Source organism: Rhipicephalus microplus, chromosome 9 (genome assembly GCF_043290135.1).
Source record: "Rhipicephalus microplus isolate Deutch F79 chromosome 9, USDA_Rmic, whole genome shotgun sequence".
NCBI lineage: Eukaryota > Metazoa > Arthropoda > Arachnida > Ixodida > Ixodidae > Rhipicephalus > Rhipicephalus microplus.
In genome coordinates this window covers 58,009,840-58,030,062 of record NC_134708.1, presented here as the reverse complement: position 1 = coordinate 58,030,062, position 20,223 = coordinate 58,009,840, and the positions used below count along the sequence as shown (strand labels likewise).

Below are 20,223 nucleotides of genomic sequence, written 5' to 3'. Positions count from 1 at the left end.
AACCTCGTTAGTTGCCCTGGGAAGGTTTGTGAGTTTACGGCAAATGCTCTCTTCACTTTCTAATTAGCAACGCCAGTGATGCAGTTTCAATTGAATGTGTTGTGGGTTACCAAAACTGTTATTTTTAAAAAATAACTGTTTTGATAACGTAACAGCGCTCAAGTGCAATATAGCACCCGAGGCGTAATGTTTAAAGCCATCCTATAAGAAGCTATTCTGTTTAATGAAAAAAAGGCAGCATATCCACGGAGTGAATGATGGAGAGTGGGGCGAAGCATCCGTCCGTCCATTCGTTCTTGCTTCCGTCCGTCCAAGCGTCCATCTGTGTGACCGTGCGTGCGTCTGTTCGTGCGTCCGCACGTTCATCTGTGCGTCCATCCCTGCGTTCGTCCATGCATCCGCCCATGCGTCCGTCCATGCGTCCGTCCGTCCGTGCCGCCATCCGTGCGTCCGTCCATGCATCTGTCTGTGTGTCCCTTCGTTCATCTATTCAAAACTCCAAGTACCACCATCTCGCATCTTTTCATCATATATTCCACATATAGAAGCACCGCCATCCAGCGGACATTCCAAGGACTAAACGAGAGGTGGCACACGCACACTTTCTTACGGCTTGCGCTTCGTATCTACTTCCCACCTTTAACCACCTCGAGGTCTTGGTATATACTAGTTCACTGTATTCATAGCACTGCGGCCCAACGCTCGCTAAACCTTTCTAAAACCAATGAGGTTACACCCAGTGAGTATAACGTAGCTACTTATTCTTGTCAGATAGTTCTCAATGTACTTGCCAATGGCTGCTGATGGGGAATGAAAGACAGGAGAGTTCGGCTTTTGATTAACGCGCACGCTGCGAATTTTTTATTGTTCAACAACGCACAGGAGAAATTTCCCACCGGCACCACCTTGCAGGTCAAAGCGTAAGACATCTTACGTACTACGACGAGGGACGAACGGGTGCCGCTTCAAGGAGCTTCACCCCCTAAAAGAGAGTACCGAGTGCTCTAAATCGTTAAACACTTTTTCTAATCACAAAAGAGAGATCGATCACTCTATAGGAAGCGGCTGTGCAAGTGGTGTCTGCGTGGTCATGAAAACAGGTGATTGCTGGAAGCGTTCACGAAGTTCATGCTGCCAAGCTCGCATCAAGGGAGACGGCGTTTCGGTGGGTTAGGCGTAGCGTAACTTCGCTGCAGTATCGGTAAGCTTCTCAGAAACGCGATGACTAAGTAATCCAAGCACCAGAGCATATGAACCCAGACAACGAAGAGGTGTAGCATCATTTGCTCGTATTATTATGCGCCTCGTTTCCAGTGTTTGATACCGCATTTGAGCGCAGGTCAAAGGTTGCGAATTCGACTTTTTCTTGTCAGTGACCGAGGTTGCTTATTTTCAACATCTAGTTCATAATTAGAAAGAATCACTGAACTAATAAACCTTCTAATGGAGCATTCTCTTTTAGGCCCCGCCCTGACGCACACATTAGAACTAACACAGTATCATATATCTGTTCTTCCGAAATTAATGTATTGATTTTGCAGTAGTAGAAACTTTACTGTACTAGAGCACGTGTACAAGAGGAAACTAGGGCGAACGTGGGTGGGTAAACCGTTGAAACAAGAAGTGCAGTGTGACAGCGAGCAAACAAGGCTCGCACATGGCAAGGGTTTTGTGTAGAGAATCACCCAGTGATAAAGTTGCAGAGGCTATGGGGTAGGGCGGGAGGTATTTCCAGGATTTCTTCTCCCAAAGTACCGGTCATGGTGGTCTCGGCCCTACGGTGACTCACTGCTGAGCCGAAGGTCGCGGCATCGAATACCGGCCATTTCGATCGAAGCGAAATGCTGAAGGACCCAACGCTAGACACATATGTACATTAAACACATTAGGCTGTTTGCCGCCATGTTCTCCATTGACGCAACAAAACCACTTCGCTGCCGCCGCATATAGCGCAACGAACCACGACCGCAACGAAGCCACGGCACTCCGAGCAGTTGTTTGGTCGGGAGGGAGGGGGGGGGGGGGGTTGGTGGAGAGGTGGAGAGGGGAAACGAATCAACGAATGCTGGGATTAGGTGGAATGAATCACAATGGCTCTCAGGGTCACCTATGAATGCGCTTCCTCGAAATCGTTGGAACGCAGCGACCGCAAAAAAAAAAAAAAAAAAACAAGTGAACACAAACGAAACACAGCTACAGCAACAAGGGATTCGTGTGGGCGTGTGCCGCCTCCAAAACATGCCGCACACGGTTGTACGAGCAGACGACGAAGGCTGCGGGGACACATAGGAAGTAAGGAAAAGGATCGAGGGGGGGGGGGGGTGCAGTCAATGGAGCGCGTCCGGTTGAAAGGCCCGAGGTACAGTATGGCGGCGTATCGAAGGAGGGGGTGGGAGGGGGGTGCCTTTGCGATTGCGACTAAGGCGTACAGGGGCTGACGCCATTCCTGGGGTGAAGCCACGCGTATCGACAAGGAGGACGACAACGACGTCGAACAAGCGATCGGGAAGGTCGACGAATCGCGACGATGCCGTCGTCCGCGACTCTTTCTCTTCGGATTCGGTCGCGTGCTCGCGTACATGCGCGCGCGTCAGCGGCGCTGAACGCAATCAGTTTCGCACAGCGGAAGGCAAAAAAAACTGTTTCATACGTCCCGCTGTTCCGTCCATACAAAAACGCATGCACTCCTCTGTCTGGGCCATCCGCGTGCGGCGCGACCCGTAGACGTAAACAAATGCGGAGGCACAGCTCAAGACTTCCAGGCGACCTCGAGGTCTGTCTTGGCATCGGTGCAGCGTTATAAGAGGCATATGAACCTCTCATGGCTTTGAGATACTTAGACTCGTCGCGAAACGAGAGCTATGGAATATGGGTGGTGAAATCTCAATAGAGGTTCTTGAAAACAGAACTTTTTTTCCCGGATTAAGGTTGGATCGGCATGCGTCGTCGGGAAGATTTTGTCTTGTGGTGTGCAAACCTGTGTTGCATCTTGGTTCTGGGAGGAAGTGGTCCTGGTGTAACTTGTGTAGGTGACAAGTGCCCCTTTTGCACCCCCCCCCCCCCCTGCCGACGCCCATTTGGATAGGATAGGGCATGCAGTTGACAACAGCGAGGCATCGTCTAGCCGATCTGTGGCTTTCACGTAGGACATGGCTTTTAACGTTTGTATTTTTCCGAGTCTAACGTTGAAACCAAAGTATTTCGATTCTGCGCTACGGCTTTAGCAGCACTGCACGCTATTGACGACAGAGAAGGACAGAAAGGGAAATGGATCAGACACAAACAGCTTTAAGCTCCACGATGTAGAAGGAAGGGTGAATGGGGTATCGAAGCCAGCAGCGTGTTCAGAACGTAAATGGAGTGCGTATTTTTTTTTTTTTTCTAAGTTTCCTGATTCACGACAGCCCGGAAATCACATACACGGCCGACTAGGAGTGCGTGGCGGAAGCGAATGAGGGCGAGCGATAAAGGAACCGGCGCGTGTTTGCAATGGAAAAGATTGCACCGTATAATACTGAGTTTTCTACGCAACGGTCCGACGTTGTTGTTGCTTGCTCCCTGTTGGTCGCTCTGTTCGTCCTGGCGTCGGTGTTGTGGCACACAGCGTGACAAATCGAGTTCGCCTCGTCTCGGAACATGCGTTCACTCGCAATCCGAAACGAATTAACCGAGAAAGTCGGAGACGCGGCGCAGGAATCGGTCGAGAAGACCGATTGTCGACGCGCTTTACAAGCAGACTTTGCAGACGCGCGTCCTCCTCTTTTCCCCACATCTTCTCGACTCCGGTACGTGCCACAACGTGCTATTCCACGCAGTTACGACCGCTGCCTGTCAGGCCCGTCCGCGGCGTCTCGCCTCAAGTAATCTCGAGGCATTCTCGGGGAATCGTTCAGATGTCCTTTCCACGGACCCCGCCCTCCCATAGCAACGCCCGTGTATGCTTTATACGCGTGGAACAATCCAGGCGGCGCCATGCCGGTCTGCCGTTGATTCTTGCTGCACGGGTGGACCTAGCCGTACGCAGCTGAGTCAAGGGACGCGGCGAGCCTGTGCGAGGCTGGCCTTATAACTGAGCGACGAGGGGCGTTGTCTGTGCAAAGAAGGAAGCCGCGGGCACTCCTTCATTTGACTTGAGTTGGGCGTGGGACCGCGTGTACGTAAGACGGGTCGCCGTTATTGTCGAGCCGGCCGAACGATTCCGTCGTGGCCGGGTGTGATGACAGCGGCGACACCTTCCGGAAGTCATTCTTCTTCTTTCTCTCTCGTTGGTTATTCTTGTTTTCGGATCGCGAAATGGAGGCGACGCTCGTGAGAGCTTCCGTCTCACCTCCCAAGTGAACGCCTTCGGCAATGTGTAGAATCGGACCGGGCACAGAAGAGACGGCGTTGAAGGGTTCTTTCAGCCTTGCTAGTGTATACCTTTTGTAGCATGCTGAGTACAACTGGTGCCGCCTTAGTCAAACACCTTAAGATTTAATAATAGTAAAAATTGGGTGTTTAACGAGCTACAATTTTGATACGAGTTTTGAGGCTCGCCTCAGTGGAGAGCTCCGGAAATGCAGACTACTTGGTGTTCCCTAACACGCACTGAGATCGCGCTACACACAGGCATCTAACAACTTGTCTCCATCGAAACGCGAGTAACTCTGCCGGGATCGAACCAGCGACTTTCGGGTCCGCAGCTTGGCACTGTAACCGCTGTACCCCCGAGGCAGACTACATCGTGATAACGCGTTAGGACTATCGTCTGCCGATACTCGTTAGGTATTAAGCGATGACTACAGAGATGACTGCCGCTTACGCGGTAGTCATCTCTCGCGGTTTCCGCAGGAATAGTTTTCTGAGGTAAGTGTCACGATTTACTGAACTGTCGCTCGATGTTGATGCAACGCGGAGCAATACGTTTTTATCTATTACACGCCGTATAGATAAAGTATCGCACTATGAGAGACTCTAAAGCGTGTTGTACGACAGCTGCTGGGCATGGTTGTATGTCCTTGCTCTCGGTGTATACAATCGCCCCGCCGCGGTGGTCTAGTGGCTAAGGTACTCGGCTGCTGACCCGCAGGGCGCGGGTTCGAATCCCGGCTGCGGCGGCTGCATTTCCGATGGAGGCGGAAATGTTGTAGGACCGTGTGCTCAGATTTGGGTGCACGTTAAAGAACCCCAGGTGGTCGAAGTTTCCGGAGACCTCCACTACGGCGTCTCTCATAATCATAGAGTGGTTTTGGGACGTTAAACCCCACATATCAATCAATCAATCGGTGTGTACAATCGGATCACTACAGAGCGATGTTCTGCTCAGCCTTATCGTTTAGAAACTTCAAGACTACTCATCACCGAGCTCATTAGAACTCGAACTCTCGTGCTGCTTTCAGCCTTGGTGAATTGACCAACCTATGCACTAAGTGTGAAGTCAGCCGGAAAAGTCACGTGGTCTCTCCAGCGATATCATTTTCCAGCGATATCATTTTCTTCCCAGTCTATTGTACGGCATCATCTTGGCATTACGCCGTGACGTGGCGTCATTTTAGATTGCGGTCGTACGACTTTTGGTACGCCGACAGCACACGTACATTCACTCTTGTGTCACACGACTTTCGGCCGACTTTTCTTTCTCAGATTTTTTTACGGCCACGTTCCTGTCGACGCTGACAAAGTCTCCCAAGGTATCGTCAGGCTTTTGCATCTCTCAAAATGTTCTTGCCGGAAGCAATGCGCTGAGGTATTTCACTTAACCTTCTTAAACGCGAGTGATGCAAACAAGTCTCATTGCTTTTTAACAGTTGTGGGGCTTTTAAGTATCATTTTTTTTTTAGTTTAACGTCTCAAAACCGCTATATGATTTTGAGAGGCGCCGTAGTGGAAGGCCCCGGAAATTTGGCCAACACGGGCTTCAAGCATTTTCGCCTCCATCGAAAATGTTGTGGTCGTGGACGGGATTCGATCCCGCAACATGCGAACCATCAGAAGAGTTCCTTATCCGCTGTATAATGATTGAATTGTGGGGTTTAACGTCCCAAAACCATCATATGATTATGAGAGACGCTATAGTGGAGGGCTCCGCGGAAACTTCGACCACCTGGGGTTCTTTAACGTGCACCCAAATCTGACCACCTTACGGGTTGAGGCACTTAAGTTGATCTGTTTAAGTGTGACAGCATTAGAAAAATCACCGTAGCGAAGAGTGCGTGCGCTATTAATTGTGAAGTTTAGCGTATTTAATTGTGAAATGCAGGCTAATATTGACTAATGTTTTCTTGTGCTTGTTACCAATATAATTAGAGGTAAATAAATTAAACCTAACGCTAGTGCAGCTTTCTCGCATTTGTCATTGATGGTACGCTCTTCATTGTGGCGCAGGAGCAGTAATGGCAGCAGCAGCAGCGGCAGTAGTGGCGGGTGAGCAAAGTGCGACCGCGCAGCTCGAAACGGAAGCGCCACTGTTGGCGAAGCACGTCTGCAGCCGCTACGAGGTGCGACTGCGGTGCGACGACGGCGAGCTGGTGGCCATCCACGACGCAATGTACGCCAGCCAACCGCCGCCTGACGCGCCACCGGCGAGACCCGGCTGCGGGCCGATCTACGAGACGACGGCGACGACGCAAGACGGAGCCACGGTCGCATCCACTGCGCCAAGCCCGTGCGAGCAGGACCTTCGCCTGGCAATTAACAGCAGGTTAGTGATCGAGATGTAGAGCGTGTTCATGTAGATAACGCGTGCTGCTGGTGGGTATGTGTCATATTTAAAAACGATGCGGTCTTCTACACTTGTTACACACGCAAGTTAACTTCGGGTACAACCAACGACGGTTAAGACCACAGTTAGCGCCAACCCCGGTTCACCAATTCCGCATAGTGAAAAAGGGTCCTCAGTTAAGGTGGCTAACGCCACCTCCAAGAACGCCGCTAAACCAAGGTTGCCCATCTCAATTTTCTAGTAGCGCGGTTGGCGACATAACCGTCGTTTCGCGTATAGGCGAACCGCAGCTGGCACGTAACTGCGGTTTCGTTAACCACGGCTTAGGCTGCCTGTATAACAAGGGTATTACACGACCTCGTGGTCCGTTCCGTGCTCTGAAAGCTGGATTTAAAAAACGCTGACGTTTTACCCAATAGCAGCTGTATCAAGCTCTTCTCGCAGTGACCGAATCTGAACCCGAAAGGGGCGAAACAGTTAAAATCGGAGCGATGAGGTAGAACCAGATGGGGTAAAAAAGGGGGGTGCGGTGCTTGATTGAAATGTGGGATGACGTTGCCATTTGAAGGGAGGCTTTTTTATGTTTCATATACGAGTCATTCTCAAAGGGGGTTTCGCACAACGTCCTTGGTTTCGCATCAATATTCAAACAGCATCGTTATCTGTCTACAGAATTACTAAAATTTGGGGGTCTTTTTATAAGATATAGTGTGTTTTGTTTCAAGGTTGTGTTCAACACATGGTAACTGCACTGGATACCTTACTAAAGCTTAAATAAAAAATAAAGTTTGAGACTGGTTATGTCTGCGTAGCTCATGAGAATACTCCCCAAAAAAAGATATGGGACGAAGACAGTCATGTGAGGCCGAGAGGATAGGTTATATTCCGTGGGCCGCATGCACAAGTCACCTGTTTCCTAGGGCTTTCCACGTGATGTGAACATAAGCCACATTGTCAACCAATTCGCTACTTCTACCCTGATTCCACAGATACTTTTACCGTGATTCCGCAGACAAGCAGATAGATAAAAAGCGCAGATTCTCGCCATGCTGGATGTATAACAATACGGCAGCCTCGATGACTTCAATACAACACCGTATACACATACAGTCGAGCGTCTAAGACAAGCTGCTCGGCGTGGACTGAGTAGTGTCAATGGACGAGGTCGTTATCACTAGCCTGTGTACGGAAGTGGCAATACGAGTGAGCCATAAAATTTGATGCTTAACATAGACGTAATTTACTTTTCGGTGCGTATGATCTAATCGTATAGTATTCGAAGTTTTCTTCATCCTATTGTTGTCTTTTTCCTCCCACTTTCCCTTTCCGCCTCAACCTGCTAACCACTGTGCAGTTAAACTGTTGGTCCGTTGAAGTGTGCTGTCAACTGCCGTACAGGTTAAGCACGCGGGGATTGACGGGTATACAGTGCATTCAGATGCAATGTCGTTCCACGCATTACATTTCTTTTCTTCGTTTATGTGAATACAAATGCGCTGAACAGGTATCACCAGCACCTGATCCCGCATTAAAAACGCTCACCACTTAGAAAAGTCCGTACGTTAGGTTTGTTACGCAGAATACGTGCAATTCACTCATTCATTAATAGTGCCCTAAGTTGAGGCACCCAAGTTACTCGTGCGCAGGTAAAATCGGTGAGGTGTTACCGCGTGGAAGTTCTGACACTTCCCAGTCGACCGTGACATACAGAGGCCTTGTATGTAGCGCGTGCAAGAAAAACAAGAGAGAGGGAGAGAGAGAAACAAAGAAAATAGAAAACAAATATCTATAGTTGTATACCGTTTGCTTTCGGGCTCGCGGGTCACAGTACAAAACGGAAACGAGACACAAATAACCCACTTCCTCGTGGAGTCTCGACAGTCGTGTTCCGGCGGTCTCCCCTACTTCCGGACCGTGGTCTCACCGCAAAGGCACTTCCGCTCTCTCTCTTTCTCTCTCTCTCTCTCTCTTTACAGACGACGCGTTTTCGCCCCACTGTCTCCTTTTGCAACGGACACGTCACATCTCCCGTCCCGACGCCACAGGCTAGCCAGGAACCTCCGCAAGCTTCCTTTTCGTGTTGCTTGATTCCTCTATGCTTCTTTTTTCCTGATGGAGCAAAAGGGACTATATACTGTACATCCGCCACTATTGCCGGAATACCACGTTTTGTCGCTACAACGTAAGCATCTCTTCGTACACTCCTCGATTTTTCAATTTATTGTCTTGTTTTTTTTTGTTGTTGTTTTTCCCTACTCCGTTATTCCGTGACACTTTTAAGCGGGACGAAATTGCGCCCATTTTCGTGAGCAAATGACACGAATGCGACGACGCGTGGATCGCACGACACGCGCAGATCCCCACCGCTTTCCAACTTCCCTTTTTTTCCTCGGCCCGTTTGAGTATATACAGAATGCCAGTACATATACAAAAATGCGAAAGTTTATACAACGAAGCGAGAGCGTGGCGAGATCATATACAAAAACGCAAGAGTTTATACAAAAAAAAAAACTGAGAGCATATACGAAAAAGCGAGTATATACAAAACGCGAGGGTATATACGAAAACGCCAGACCACGTCGCGAACGAGCGACATGCGTTTATTACGCTCGGCGACAAAGAGAGAAGCGGTGGATGGGTAAGCACGCGCGAGCGTGAGTGATGGACCACCTGCAACACGGCCATGGGCTTCGAGACGAAAGGCTGCACGCAGCCATGCAGCCCCCGCGTTTGCTAAGCACAACGTGTGTCGGCTACGATGCGACGTCGCTTCACGTAGGGCGGCGGTAAAACGGGCACCTATACGATCTATGCGAGGCTGCGCAAGCCGCATCCACTGCGCGGCGCGGAAGCCTGGAGCATTGTGTAGAAGAACATCGCGGCTGCGGTCATCTTTGATGGCAGGGCTTTTCGAGTCCTCTACTGCCGCCAGCCTTTTTTGTCGAAGTGTTCCGCTTCGCGGGCGCAACCACGCCCAGCGCGAGATGAATGGCACGAGGTTGGCCCGCGCCGTAGAAAAGGGGTCTCTCAAGAATATACGCGCGAAACACTAGGCTTAGATCATCACACTTAGAGAGACAGAAAAGAAGGAAGAGAAAGAAAGGTAGATGTAAAAAAATAGACAAGGGTGTTAGCCAGAACAAATATCCGGTTTGCTACCATAGGTGTGCTAAGGGTTCTCCTTTGGAGGGGGCGGGAGAGTTAGTCGCTGCGTCCCCTCCCCCTGCGAAGTCAAAGAACTGGAAAGACTTTATGCACCCCATAGGTGGCTCACGTCCCCCCGTCTCCCCATTTCGCATGCTTACGTTTGCTACACTAAGCGGTGAAGTGTTTGCAGAAAATGGTTTCGAATGACGCAGAAGTCCCGCAGAACTGAGAGGCACGAAGAGATGAAAGATCATTCAGCCGGGGGAGGAGGCGGAGGAAAAGCAGGGAGATCAACCAGACACGCTTCGAGTTTGTTACCCCAACTGGGGGAAGGGAATAAAAGAGAAGGAAGGTTACATGTATCACCACGAAACAAGTTCGCCTTGTCATTAGGCGCTTACAAGCGATCGCTTAGTACGGTAAACCCGGGTCGCTCTGGTGGCCGGCGATGCGTAGTGACCCGATTTGAGGATTTTCCGTTCCGAACTCGTTTCGGGCGCATTGCGAATGCCGTAGCGAAGGTAAGAAAGCAAAACGAAAGCCAGAAGCCAGGGTGGTTGACCAGGAAGGCTAGCCGTAGGCTACCTTGCAGGCTTGTTCTAGTATATTGGGAAAGGGGAACAGAAAAAATTATTGAGAGGGAGGGGAGAAAGAGAGGAAGAAAAAAAAAAGCAGTAAATTTACTGATGCTTGCGGGGCGGTACGTACCGCATATGTCAGAGGCGATCGCGCAATGCCATCGTTCTCGAAGATGCGCAAGACCACTTTCATTGCCCTGTGGGCTGAACTAGAGATGGAAACGGTGTTCTAGAAGCATCTGCCTGGAGAGTGGCCGATCGTCCTGTCGTCTCGATGCTTTGGAAAGTACTTGTCTCTCTGAGGCAAATCGAGGACAGTGGGCAGCAAGTGCTCGATGTTTTCTTCGGTGCAGGAAACACAGTCACTGTCGGTGATCTCAGTTAACGTTGTACGCCCTTCGTGAAGGCAACTCCCAACCACAGCCGACCGAGAAACGACGCTTTGCGTCGATCAAGAACTGATGAAGGTCGGAGTCGAGGCAGAAGTCGGAGTAGCAACGAAGACTTTTAGGTCTTGAAATCTTTCAATAGAGGCGAATCGTGAGATGCCCGTGTACTGTGCGATGTGAGGGCACGTCAAAGAACCTCAGATGGTTGAAATTTCCAGAGACCTTCAGTTGACAGCGTCCATAATAACCATATCGTGGTTTTGGGACGTTAAACCCTGGATATTGCGAGGTCCTATAATCTCCAAGAAGTGCTTGTACTATTTTTGTGAATTATGAGCCGGCGTATTTAGAAGCGACTAGTATAAACCACATCCTTAGGTACGTACTCACGAGATACTTGTTTAACTGTCAGCTTCAGAGTAGCGTTTACAAAGGATAGAGTTGGCGTTTGCGGTGACTGCACATGCGTCATACGCTAACCTCGTCAACCTCTCCACCTTGAAGCGGCCCTGAAACACTTTTTCAAGTAACCATGGAATGAATTCACCGGAAGAGCTTGTTTGCCTCACAAATTTAACGCCGCAAAATATTTAAGAACCCGTCCAGTTCGAGTGGAGTTACAAAGGTTTGCTGCATTCTCTATTCTCTCGTCCAGACGAAAGCGCTGGAAGCTAAGCAGAGAGAGATGGCAGGGCCACAGAAAAACATCACCCGTGCCTTGTGACCTTGAGCACTTTTTTTCTTTTTTTTTCTTCGAATGTGCTGCTCTTTCAGTGTGGTTGCGCGCGCACGCGTGGGCAGGTAGCGGCCTCCCGCGGTGATCCCTCTAACGAGCGAGCGCGCCATGTTCAAATCAGCCAATGGCTAATAGATGGGCTTGCTACGCGTGATTTTTGGGTATATTCCGTGATTTGTCGAGAGAAGAGAAAGCATTTTTTGAGCTGACTGTGATGATTTCTTGTGAATTCCAGGCTGTGTGCTGCACTACATTGGGCTCGCGTGTTGTCAAGAGCCTCTACTATTGATGGCCGACGTTTTCTGACCCTGCTCAAAAAGTGGTGCAGGGCCCCTTTAAACGTGTGCTAGGGGTGATGGTTCATCCCCTTATCCCCATTCCCTATTTAGTCATGGTAAGGGGCAGATTTTGCACCCCCTCTTGGGTAACTACCCCCCCCCCCCCCTTCCTTTGCGCACAGCTATGCCCACCACAATACCAAAAAGCACACGCGGGAGAGTGCTTTTTACTGGGCAATGCAAAGAAACCGGGTCACGCTTTGGATAAAACTCGCCGAGTTACTTACTCATTATAGTAGACATGGCGTCCAAACATGGACCCAAGAAAAAAGTCAAGACACACAAATGCCGGCGTTTGTGGTGTTTTTTATTTAGTTCTTGTGTCCGTGTTGCACGCCCTCACCTTTAGAATGAATGCTTATTAACTAGGCCAGCCGTCTGTTATTCTAAGCTGGGTTACTTATCAGCACCACAATATCTTGGGGGCCGCAGTGGATGGCTCATGCGAACACTGAAATACAGTTCTTGGTGTCATGAACTTGTAAGAGGGAACCGACATCATTTCTCTCGCGTAGCCAGTTGTCATTCTTTGTGTAAGGACAATGTGCAAGACTTGGGGTGTCACGGTAGTTGATGGATGACCCTGAAAGGCATCCGAGTCAGCATGAACCTTCTCGCTCTCGCTTGCTCCTTTTGTTTGCTGTTTTATTGCGCAATGAAGTAATGTTCGCACGTGTCCCTTAGAGAGTACTGTTTATGGACGGAATATTACTATTACCAGCACACTATTAGTACAATGGGTGTCCGCAGAGAAGGAGAAGTGGGGCAGCTACCCCCCTCCTCCTTTGGAGATTTCGCATAATATTCTTCTATACAGATGCCATCTCCTAGACAGCTTGATTAGTACATTTCAGGTCCTAGCCTTCCGGGTGGTGGGGAGAACTTTCAGTAGGAAAAAATGAAAAGTAAGCCCTGCAACTGCCTGCACCAGAGTGCGACACCTCAACCTCAGCAGTAGCTCACGAGGGAATGGTGTAAGGAGAGATTAAAAGAGATAGAGCGAGAAAGTGTAAATATTGAGAGAAAATTAAATGATTGCGAGCCGGCCAGAGAAGTCCGTGGACGGGGCCCCGATCGGGGAGTGGTTGTCGAAGAGATTACATCGCGGACGAGACAACCGCCAGTCACGAAATCCGCCGAGCGCTTCCAGTCGCCGGCATTGCCAACCAATTTCTCATGGCCCACTATCACCTAATCCTGCCAGTTCTAAAACGGTTCTTCCCCCTTTTGCGGAATCGTTCTCCGCGCGATTAATTGCGTGGATGCCCTTGAATAGTGCACTGATAACTTTCATTACTCTGGCTTTTGAGCAAATGTTGATGGCCATTTGGAAGATAAGCCCTTTTTTGCACACCAGAGCAAATAAACTGGCAGCCTGTTACGCTATGTGCAATATTTGATGATGACAACTTGTGTCACACTTAGTAACGCGAAAAGTTGTACAAACGTGTACCAGGTTTCTTAGCAGATCCAAGCAGTTGCACTGTGGGAGGCACTCTTTATTATGACCTTCACAGCAAAGTATAGCACAACGCACCACTGTCTGCTTTTCTATCGGCTCTGTGAATACAGATCACTTAACGAACACACGCTCACGCTCAAGCTCGCTGGCAAGCCTCATTGTCCACCTGCTACAACCGAGCGATGCCACTGTTGTTCAGAGGGGCAGAAAAGTGTGAGATCGACACCAGAAAAATAAAGACAGAAAAAAAAATCCAGGATATAAGCTTTTTTCTGACAACGCAAGCGATTCTAAACATGTTGTTACGGAGAAAAGGCGTCTGAAAAACATATTGACTAAAAATAAACATCCAGGCATACAAGATGGAGCCCAGTTTGCACAAGATAGGCTATCTCGTGCAGACTGGGCATATATAATGGTTGTTTTCTTTCTCTTTATCTTTTCTTCTCGGCTACGTAGTCTACAAAAGTTAGCGTTTGCAATATACGCGCCACAGCGTACTAAGAAACTGCGTGACTTGGCTCTGTAGCCTTGGCAGTGCTGCCGCACCAGATTTTCGCCATTCATACAAGTGTGTAACTTGCTCTTCTACCGAACAATGTTAATCTGTCCCTAGCAGTGTGTAGAAAAAGTGACTAACGAGTTAGAGAACAACACTGCGTGTTTAGAAAAAGTTAACAATTTAGAGCGCATGGTACTCTACTAAGGGACAGCATGAACACATACTGTTTGGAAAAAAATTTACACTATGTACAGAAAACAAAGGGATCATAACATTCCAGTAATAGGGCACATACACTTCGACGCATCTATGTGCCACGACAAACATCACTACGTTGCAATGAAGACATGGTTGATCTAGTCTGCATGGCGCTGTTGGCATGCATGTACACAAGAACTCAATGCAAAATCATGATACACGGGTATAACGATGCAATAGATGTAATGAAACAATTGGCTGTAAACGACATCGTGAATACCTACTCAACGGGCACTGCTTAGCACTACGTCGGTCGAAAAACGAGTTTTACCCTTTCGTGTTCAACATTGACGAAAGGGCACGACCAATGTCGCAGAAATTCGTGCTACCCGAGGAATAAAAGCTCTTCAGAGGGGAACGCGAGGATTTCTCCTCTTATTCGGCCCAGTATCGGCCACAAAGCACGCCGGCGGCAGTTCGCAACCACGGCCTTGCATCGGTTTCCCCAAAGGCTGAACAGCCCCGCAACTATTATTAGAGCGGAGAAGCGGCCGTGCGGATATCGGTCATTGGTCACGAGTGTTCACACACCCTGTCCCCGAAAACCGCCATGGACCGCTCAAAAAAAAAGAAAAAAAAAACGCTGGGAGACCACACATTCAATCGTCGCATGTCGATTGGTCTCTACCATGACGCAGTTAGGGCGAGTGGAAGTGCGAACCACCTGCCATCGCTGCAACCGATCTCGAGTGGGATGCAAGCCCCAGCCAAGCTCTCAGACAAAGTCCAGGAGATGCCCTGACAACACTGCTGCAGTGATTGGTTTCCAAGGGCGGTTCATTACAGATTGACGATGCTAGGGCACCAAGGGCTGTAGAACGGCCGCCATTGTGTCCACCACTTTAGAATCAGCCACCTCTATTTCTGGAAACGTAGCCTGCAAACGTCAGCGAAATGCCAGAAGGGCTCGATACAAAGATGGTAATTCGATTGATGGAGGACCTTGGTTAATTTGGATAGCCGGCAGGAATACACGCAGTGATGGCCCCAGATAATAGCGAGCCAGTGTCTGAGCGGGCGTGTCATCATTGCTTAGTATACGCAATAGAGTACGGCTTAGTATTTGCAATAGAGTGCGGAAGCACAATGTAGAAGCCGTGACGGAAGCGTCAGAGAATGCAAAACCGCCTTGATCTCGTGGTTGAGCTAACGCCGGACGAGATAACAATTCTGTGCCACCAGACAAAAAAAAAATGAACTGATGCAGCTTTGCACTTTTCTGCAGACGTGGAGTGGTGGCATAATAGAATGGCAAAGGTACCAAAATTTTCCGAGGTACACCGTTTGAGATAAGTATCGGCGTTCCTGGAGGGGGAATTTGAAGTGCCTGACTGCTTTTGTATATCTTTGAAGAGTTTTAACAACGGATGACCAGATGCTCTCCTGTACACCAAATCCAGTGAAAGTAATTCCCAGTATTGCAATGTTAGGAGAACACTGTAAAGGCGACGTGATGCTGATACGACTGCTGGGGTTGCCCACAAAAAATACTGGCTTTTAGAAAAAGTTTAACCTTGCGCCAGAGATAATGCCTAAACCATGGAATGTATTAAGAGCATGCTGCAGCGACTATTCTTTATGTACATGTAGAGTAGTAATGTCATCTGCATATGCAGTGACCTTTACTTGAGTGCTACCACATAGGGGTAAGCTTCGAATCGGCGGGTGACGTTCCACGGCCCTTAATAAGGGTTCTAATACAAGGATAAATAACACTGGGGAGAGGGGACACCCTTGACGGACCCCACGCGTGACCTTAAATGGGTGACTCTCACGGGAATCTATGTAAAGGGTACTTTCTGAATTAGTGTACATCACGTGATGAGGTCAATGAACTTATCCGGGAATCCGAATGCATGTAAAAGATTTAGTAAGTAGCCTAGTTCTATGAAATCACAAGCCTTCTCCTGATCTAAGGAAACAACCAATCCTCATGCAAATTGGCTAGTGGTGTACTGAATGATGTCTCGCGTCAAACACGTACGGGTGTGTATTTCTCGGCCCGGAATAGAACATACTTGGTGGGGAGCGATTAATGTTGCAAGAGACGATCTGATTCGACGCACCAGAATGTTGGCCAAGAGCTTGTAATCTACATTAAGCAAGGTAATAGGGCGTCAATCTTCTGGTCGCGTGGACATTGGTTTGTTTTTTTTTTTTTGGATCTATTGTTCTACGGCCTCTGTGGAAAGAGGTTGGAAGGGCAATATCTTGGAAACACTTTCGAATAACGCATGAGATAATTGAACCAATGATAGTCCAGAACTGTACATAAAACTCTGCAGGGAGTCTGTCAGGCCTTGTCAGGCGCTGAAACTGATTTACGAGAATTTTATTTCCGGATATATCTTACATAGCTTATGTGCACACAGAAAAATTGAACAATGGTGATCAATGCGTATGTACAATCCAAGCTGTTATATACAGCGAAAAGAACTTGTGTGTTTAGAAAAAGTGGGTAACGATTTAGATTACTCGGTACTCTACTATGGGAGAGCGTAAAGAGACAACACTTGACGATTTTTAAATTGGACGAAGTGTGGAACGCTTAGCATGGTATCTGTTGTTATAAACAGAGATGTTTGTGTCACCGGTTTGAAGACGAAAACTTGAATGCCCTGGCGAATTATATGAGACATTCCGGCATAAAACTTGGCCGAATGTCACAATTTAGGTATAGGAACGACGAACGTTTAGTTTTTGAAATGCTTTAATCTTGTACTAGCACAGAAAATGTCACTCATATGGTTAGAAAGAAAACCAAGCTTATGCGACTCTCTTCAATGGGTGATAAACAAGCGCACCCCTGTTCTGTGGGTTGAGCTTCAAATAATTAGGTCGAGAGCCTTAGATGCCTCATTAAACGGGAAGTTTGACCGCCGGCGATGACCTCTCGCGGCGTAAGGAACAAACGATAAAAACCTGACTGGACGTGATAACGTCATCATCATCATGTTGTCAGGAATACTGGCGTGACGTATTGACGCACGATGCCGTTGTAGCGCCCTCTTTTGGGCGGTGAACGAGACCGGAAAGCACCCGACTTCAGGAGAAGAAAATGAAGACGGCGATGTGGCAGTGGTACGCGAAGCCGTAGCTCGTGTTCACTGGGAAAGGGAGAGAGAGAGAGAGAGTGTGTGTGTGTGTGTGTGTGTGCGAGTGTGTGTTTGTGTCAACCGGTCTGAGGCTAACCTCCCTGTCCTTCCTCCTTCCTTCATCCTGCTTCCTCAATGCCCACCTCGCTGGATCGAATCGCGACTGCGGCGGCTGCATTTTTCGATGGGGGTGAAAATTCTGTAGGCCCGTGGGGTCAGATTTGGGTGCACGTTAAACAACCATAGGTGGTCGAAATTTCCTGTGCCCTCCACTACGGCGTCTTTCATAATCAAATGGTGGTTTTGGGACGTTAAACCCCCACATATCAATAAAATCAACGCCCACCGATCTTGGTCTAGTGCCCGTGGTCATACCTGTGCGCATTGCCGATCAAAAAGCAATCATTTTTTAGAGTGTAACCACCCACATGTCTCTTTTATATAACACGTAAAACCAACTCATAAAGCAACTATCGCAACGCTCTGTTTTGTGCGCATTGATTGCCCCACAGTCAACGTTTGTCATCCATCTTCGGCTAGCGCTCACTCCATCCTTATCATTCACGCCGATCTAGATGGCGCGATTTCACGGCATCGCCCATTACCGCGGCTGATGATGGTTCGCGTAAGCCGAGCCAAGAAGAAGACCAAGAACTGAACGTCGGGCGCATGCCGCGCATAGCGGGCGTGTAATCGAAACGTCCGCAACCTCCAACTCATCCCCTGAACAGCTATCGCCGTATAGTAAGCAGGACTATAGCCGGCGATGTGCGCGCGCCGAAGGGGGTGTGGCGGTCACGGCATTTCTCCTTAAAGTGCCGCTGCCGGGTGGAACGAACTCTTAAATCACCGTTGTTTATGAATCACCACCTGCGACGGGAACGGCTCTCACAACGGCCGTCCCAGTACGCGGAACAGTTCCCGTCGCATAGCCCTCCCCCGAAACCGTGCGCAACCCTCTCCAGACGGGTTAGATACACTTGTCGATGAGACGATCCGTTGCCGCTGTTGTTGATGTTGCATGTGAAGTCTTGCGCGTACCCACGAGGAAGGGAAAATGCGCCCGGTCTTGCGGTGGAAGCAGTGCCCTTGGTGACTCGTACAAGGTATTATTCAGCTCATAATCTGTTCTGTTCTGTTCTGTTTTAACTGTTTTGCTGTGGAGAGGTTGAGGTGCCTATTGCCTCGGCTACTCCATATCACAAAGTTCTGCAGCGAAAAATAAAATAATACAGAACGGTACCCAAAAATTAACAATACGAAAAAGAGAAAAACACATAATAGCACACTGAAAGCAGTTCAAATAACATGCCAATACACAGTTTTCTTCACGCAGTTCACACAGTCATAAACTATTTACACGCACACCTTACTAATCTAATGTCAGTATATACATGACCACATTTTATATATACCCATCTCTGGCTGTCTGTCATAGGCGCTTGTCCAGTCCGGTCTCCACTAAAAAGTCTTGTCAGGAAGATTATTGCCTTTTTCTGGAGATGCATCTCAGGCCATGGTCCAAGTAGTTTTTTTATTGTGAGGGGCCGTCTGTCCGAACTTGCTAATTTGTTCTTTAATTTTTCTCTTTCATTCGCGTATTTAACGCACTCCAAAAGAATATGGCGAACATAATCTTGTACAGGTCTCAAAAGAATGCTAAAGGTAAATGCCGAATCAATTTACCCGCCACGGGAGTTATACTCGACTGATGACCGGAATGTCGCGGGATCTAATCCCGGACGCGGCGGTTGGAATTTCGATGGAGGCGAAAATGCTTTAGGCCCTTGTGCTTACATTTAGGTGCACCTTAATGATTCCCAGGTGGTCGAATTTTTCGGATCTCTCCACTACGGCATTTTTCATAACCATGTCGTGCTTTAGAAAGATTAAACCCGAGCAATTATTAAAGGAATCGGTTTAAACGAATTTATCATGCTACGAAAACGTAGCCTTCATTACAGTTTTTTCATCATGAATTTACTAATAGACGAGAAAGTAAAGGTCAAGTTTTATTTGAAAAAAAAAATTTGCCCTAATTTTTTCACGTGAACTTCAGCGTAACGTCAAAGATGTAAAAATGTTTTTTCTTTCATTTTTGTAATTTCTATTTCGGGCACAGTAGTTCAAATAAACTTTCTCAAGCTTGATATATTAAGCCAATGGTCTCCTCGGAGGACAGTGTACTTCGTTATAAAGACAGATCAAGATACAAGGGAGTTTTAGAACAGCGCACCGTGAGCCCTTGCGGTGCGTTCGCTGCCACTGCGCATGCGTCGTAACGCGAACCGCCGTTCGCGTTCGTGGCACGCCCGCAGGAAATCCGGAATAGCGTACGGCGATTGCGGCCCGCGAGGCCCGCGAAGTGCTGTCTGTAGCTTCCGTGCATTTGGGTTTGCGGTCGGGGCGAAAGTCCCTAGACTTTTCCCTAGATAGATAGAACGCTATCGTAAAGCTCATATGGCGCCCGAAACTAAAGCAACGCCCGCAACACCTGCAAACGTTATTTTAAAACTCCCTACATATATATAGGAGCTAGTTGACGTCATCAAAACCGGTGACGTCCGCAACACCTCCAAACGTTATTCTAAATCTTTCTACATCTATAGGAGCTAGTAAACGCCATCAAAACCGGTTATGTCACAGAAAGTTGTAAAATATTAAAGTAGCGTTGTGATCGGTTTTATTCTTACGCTTTTTCGCACATACCAGGTGTCTTTTCGGAAAAACAGCTATCCGTTTCTTAGTGTGAAGTGGTTGGTAAAGTAGTTTGTATATTCTATTTATCTTTCGTTGAAAAAGACATTTATGTAAAACAGTAAATTAACTGAGACTGATCAATTATACCGTGAAAGCTCTACTGTCCTTATAATCAATACCAAAAGTTTACTTTGGTATTGATTATACGAAACGAGTAAACGACGAGAAAACGAATGTATACAGTTTCAATTCAAAGTTTCCCACCACAATTTCGAAGATGACGTGACGAATTTAAGGATAATATATTTTATTATTCCC

At 48.1% G+C, this 20,223-nt stretch overlaps 1 protein-coding gene across 2 annotated transcripts in view; it reads left to right on the top strand.

Moving 5' to 3' along the window:
- Positions 1-20,223, top strand: part of LOC119163309 (uncharacterized) — a 135,037-nt gene that overhangs the window by 49,597 nt on the left and 65,217 nt on the right. For both annotated transcript variants that reach the window (XM_075873698.1, XM_037415273.2), the window contains one exon: positions 6,364-6,679. In XM_075873698.1, the coding sequence (XP_075729813.1) occupies positions 6,364-6,679 (316 nt within the window). The remainder of the gene's footprint in view (positions 1-6,363; positions 6,680-20,223) is intronic.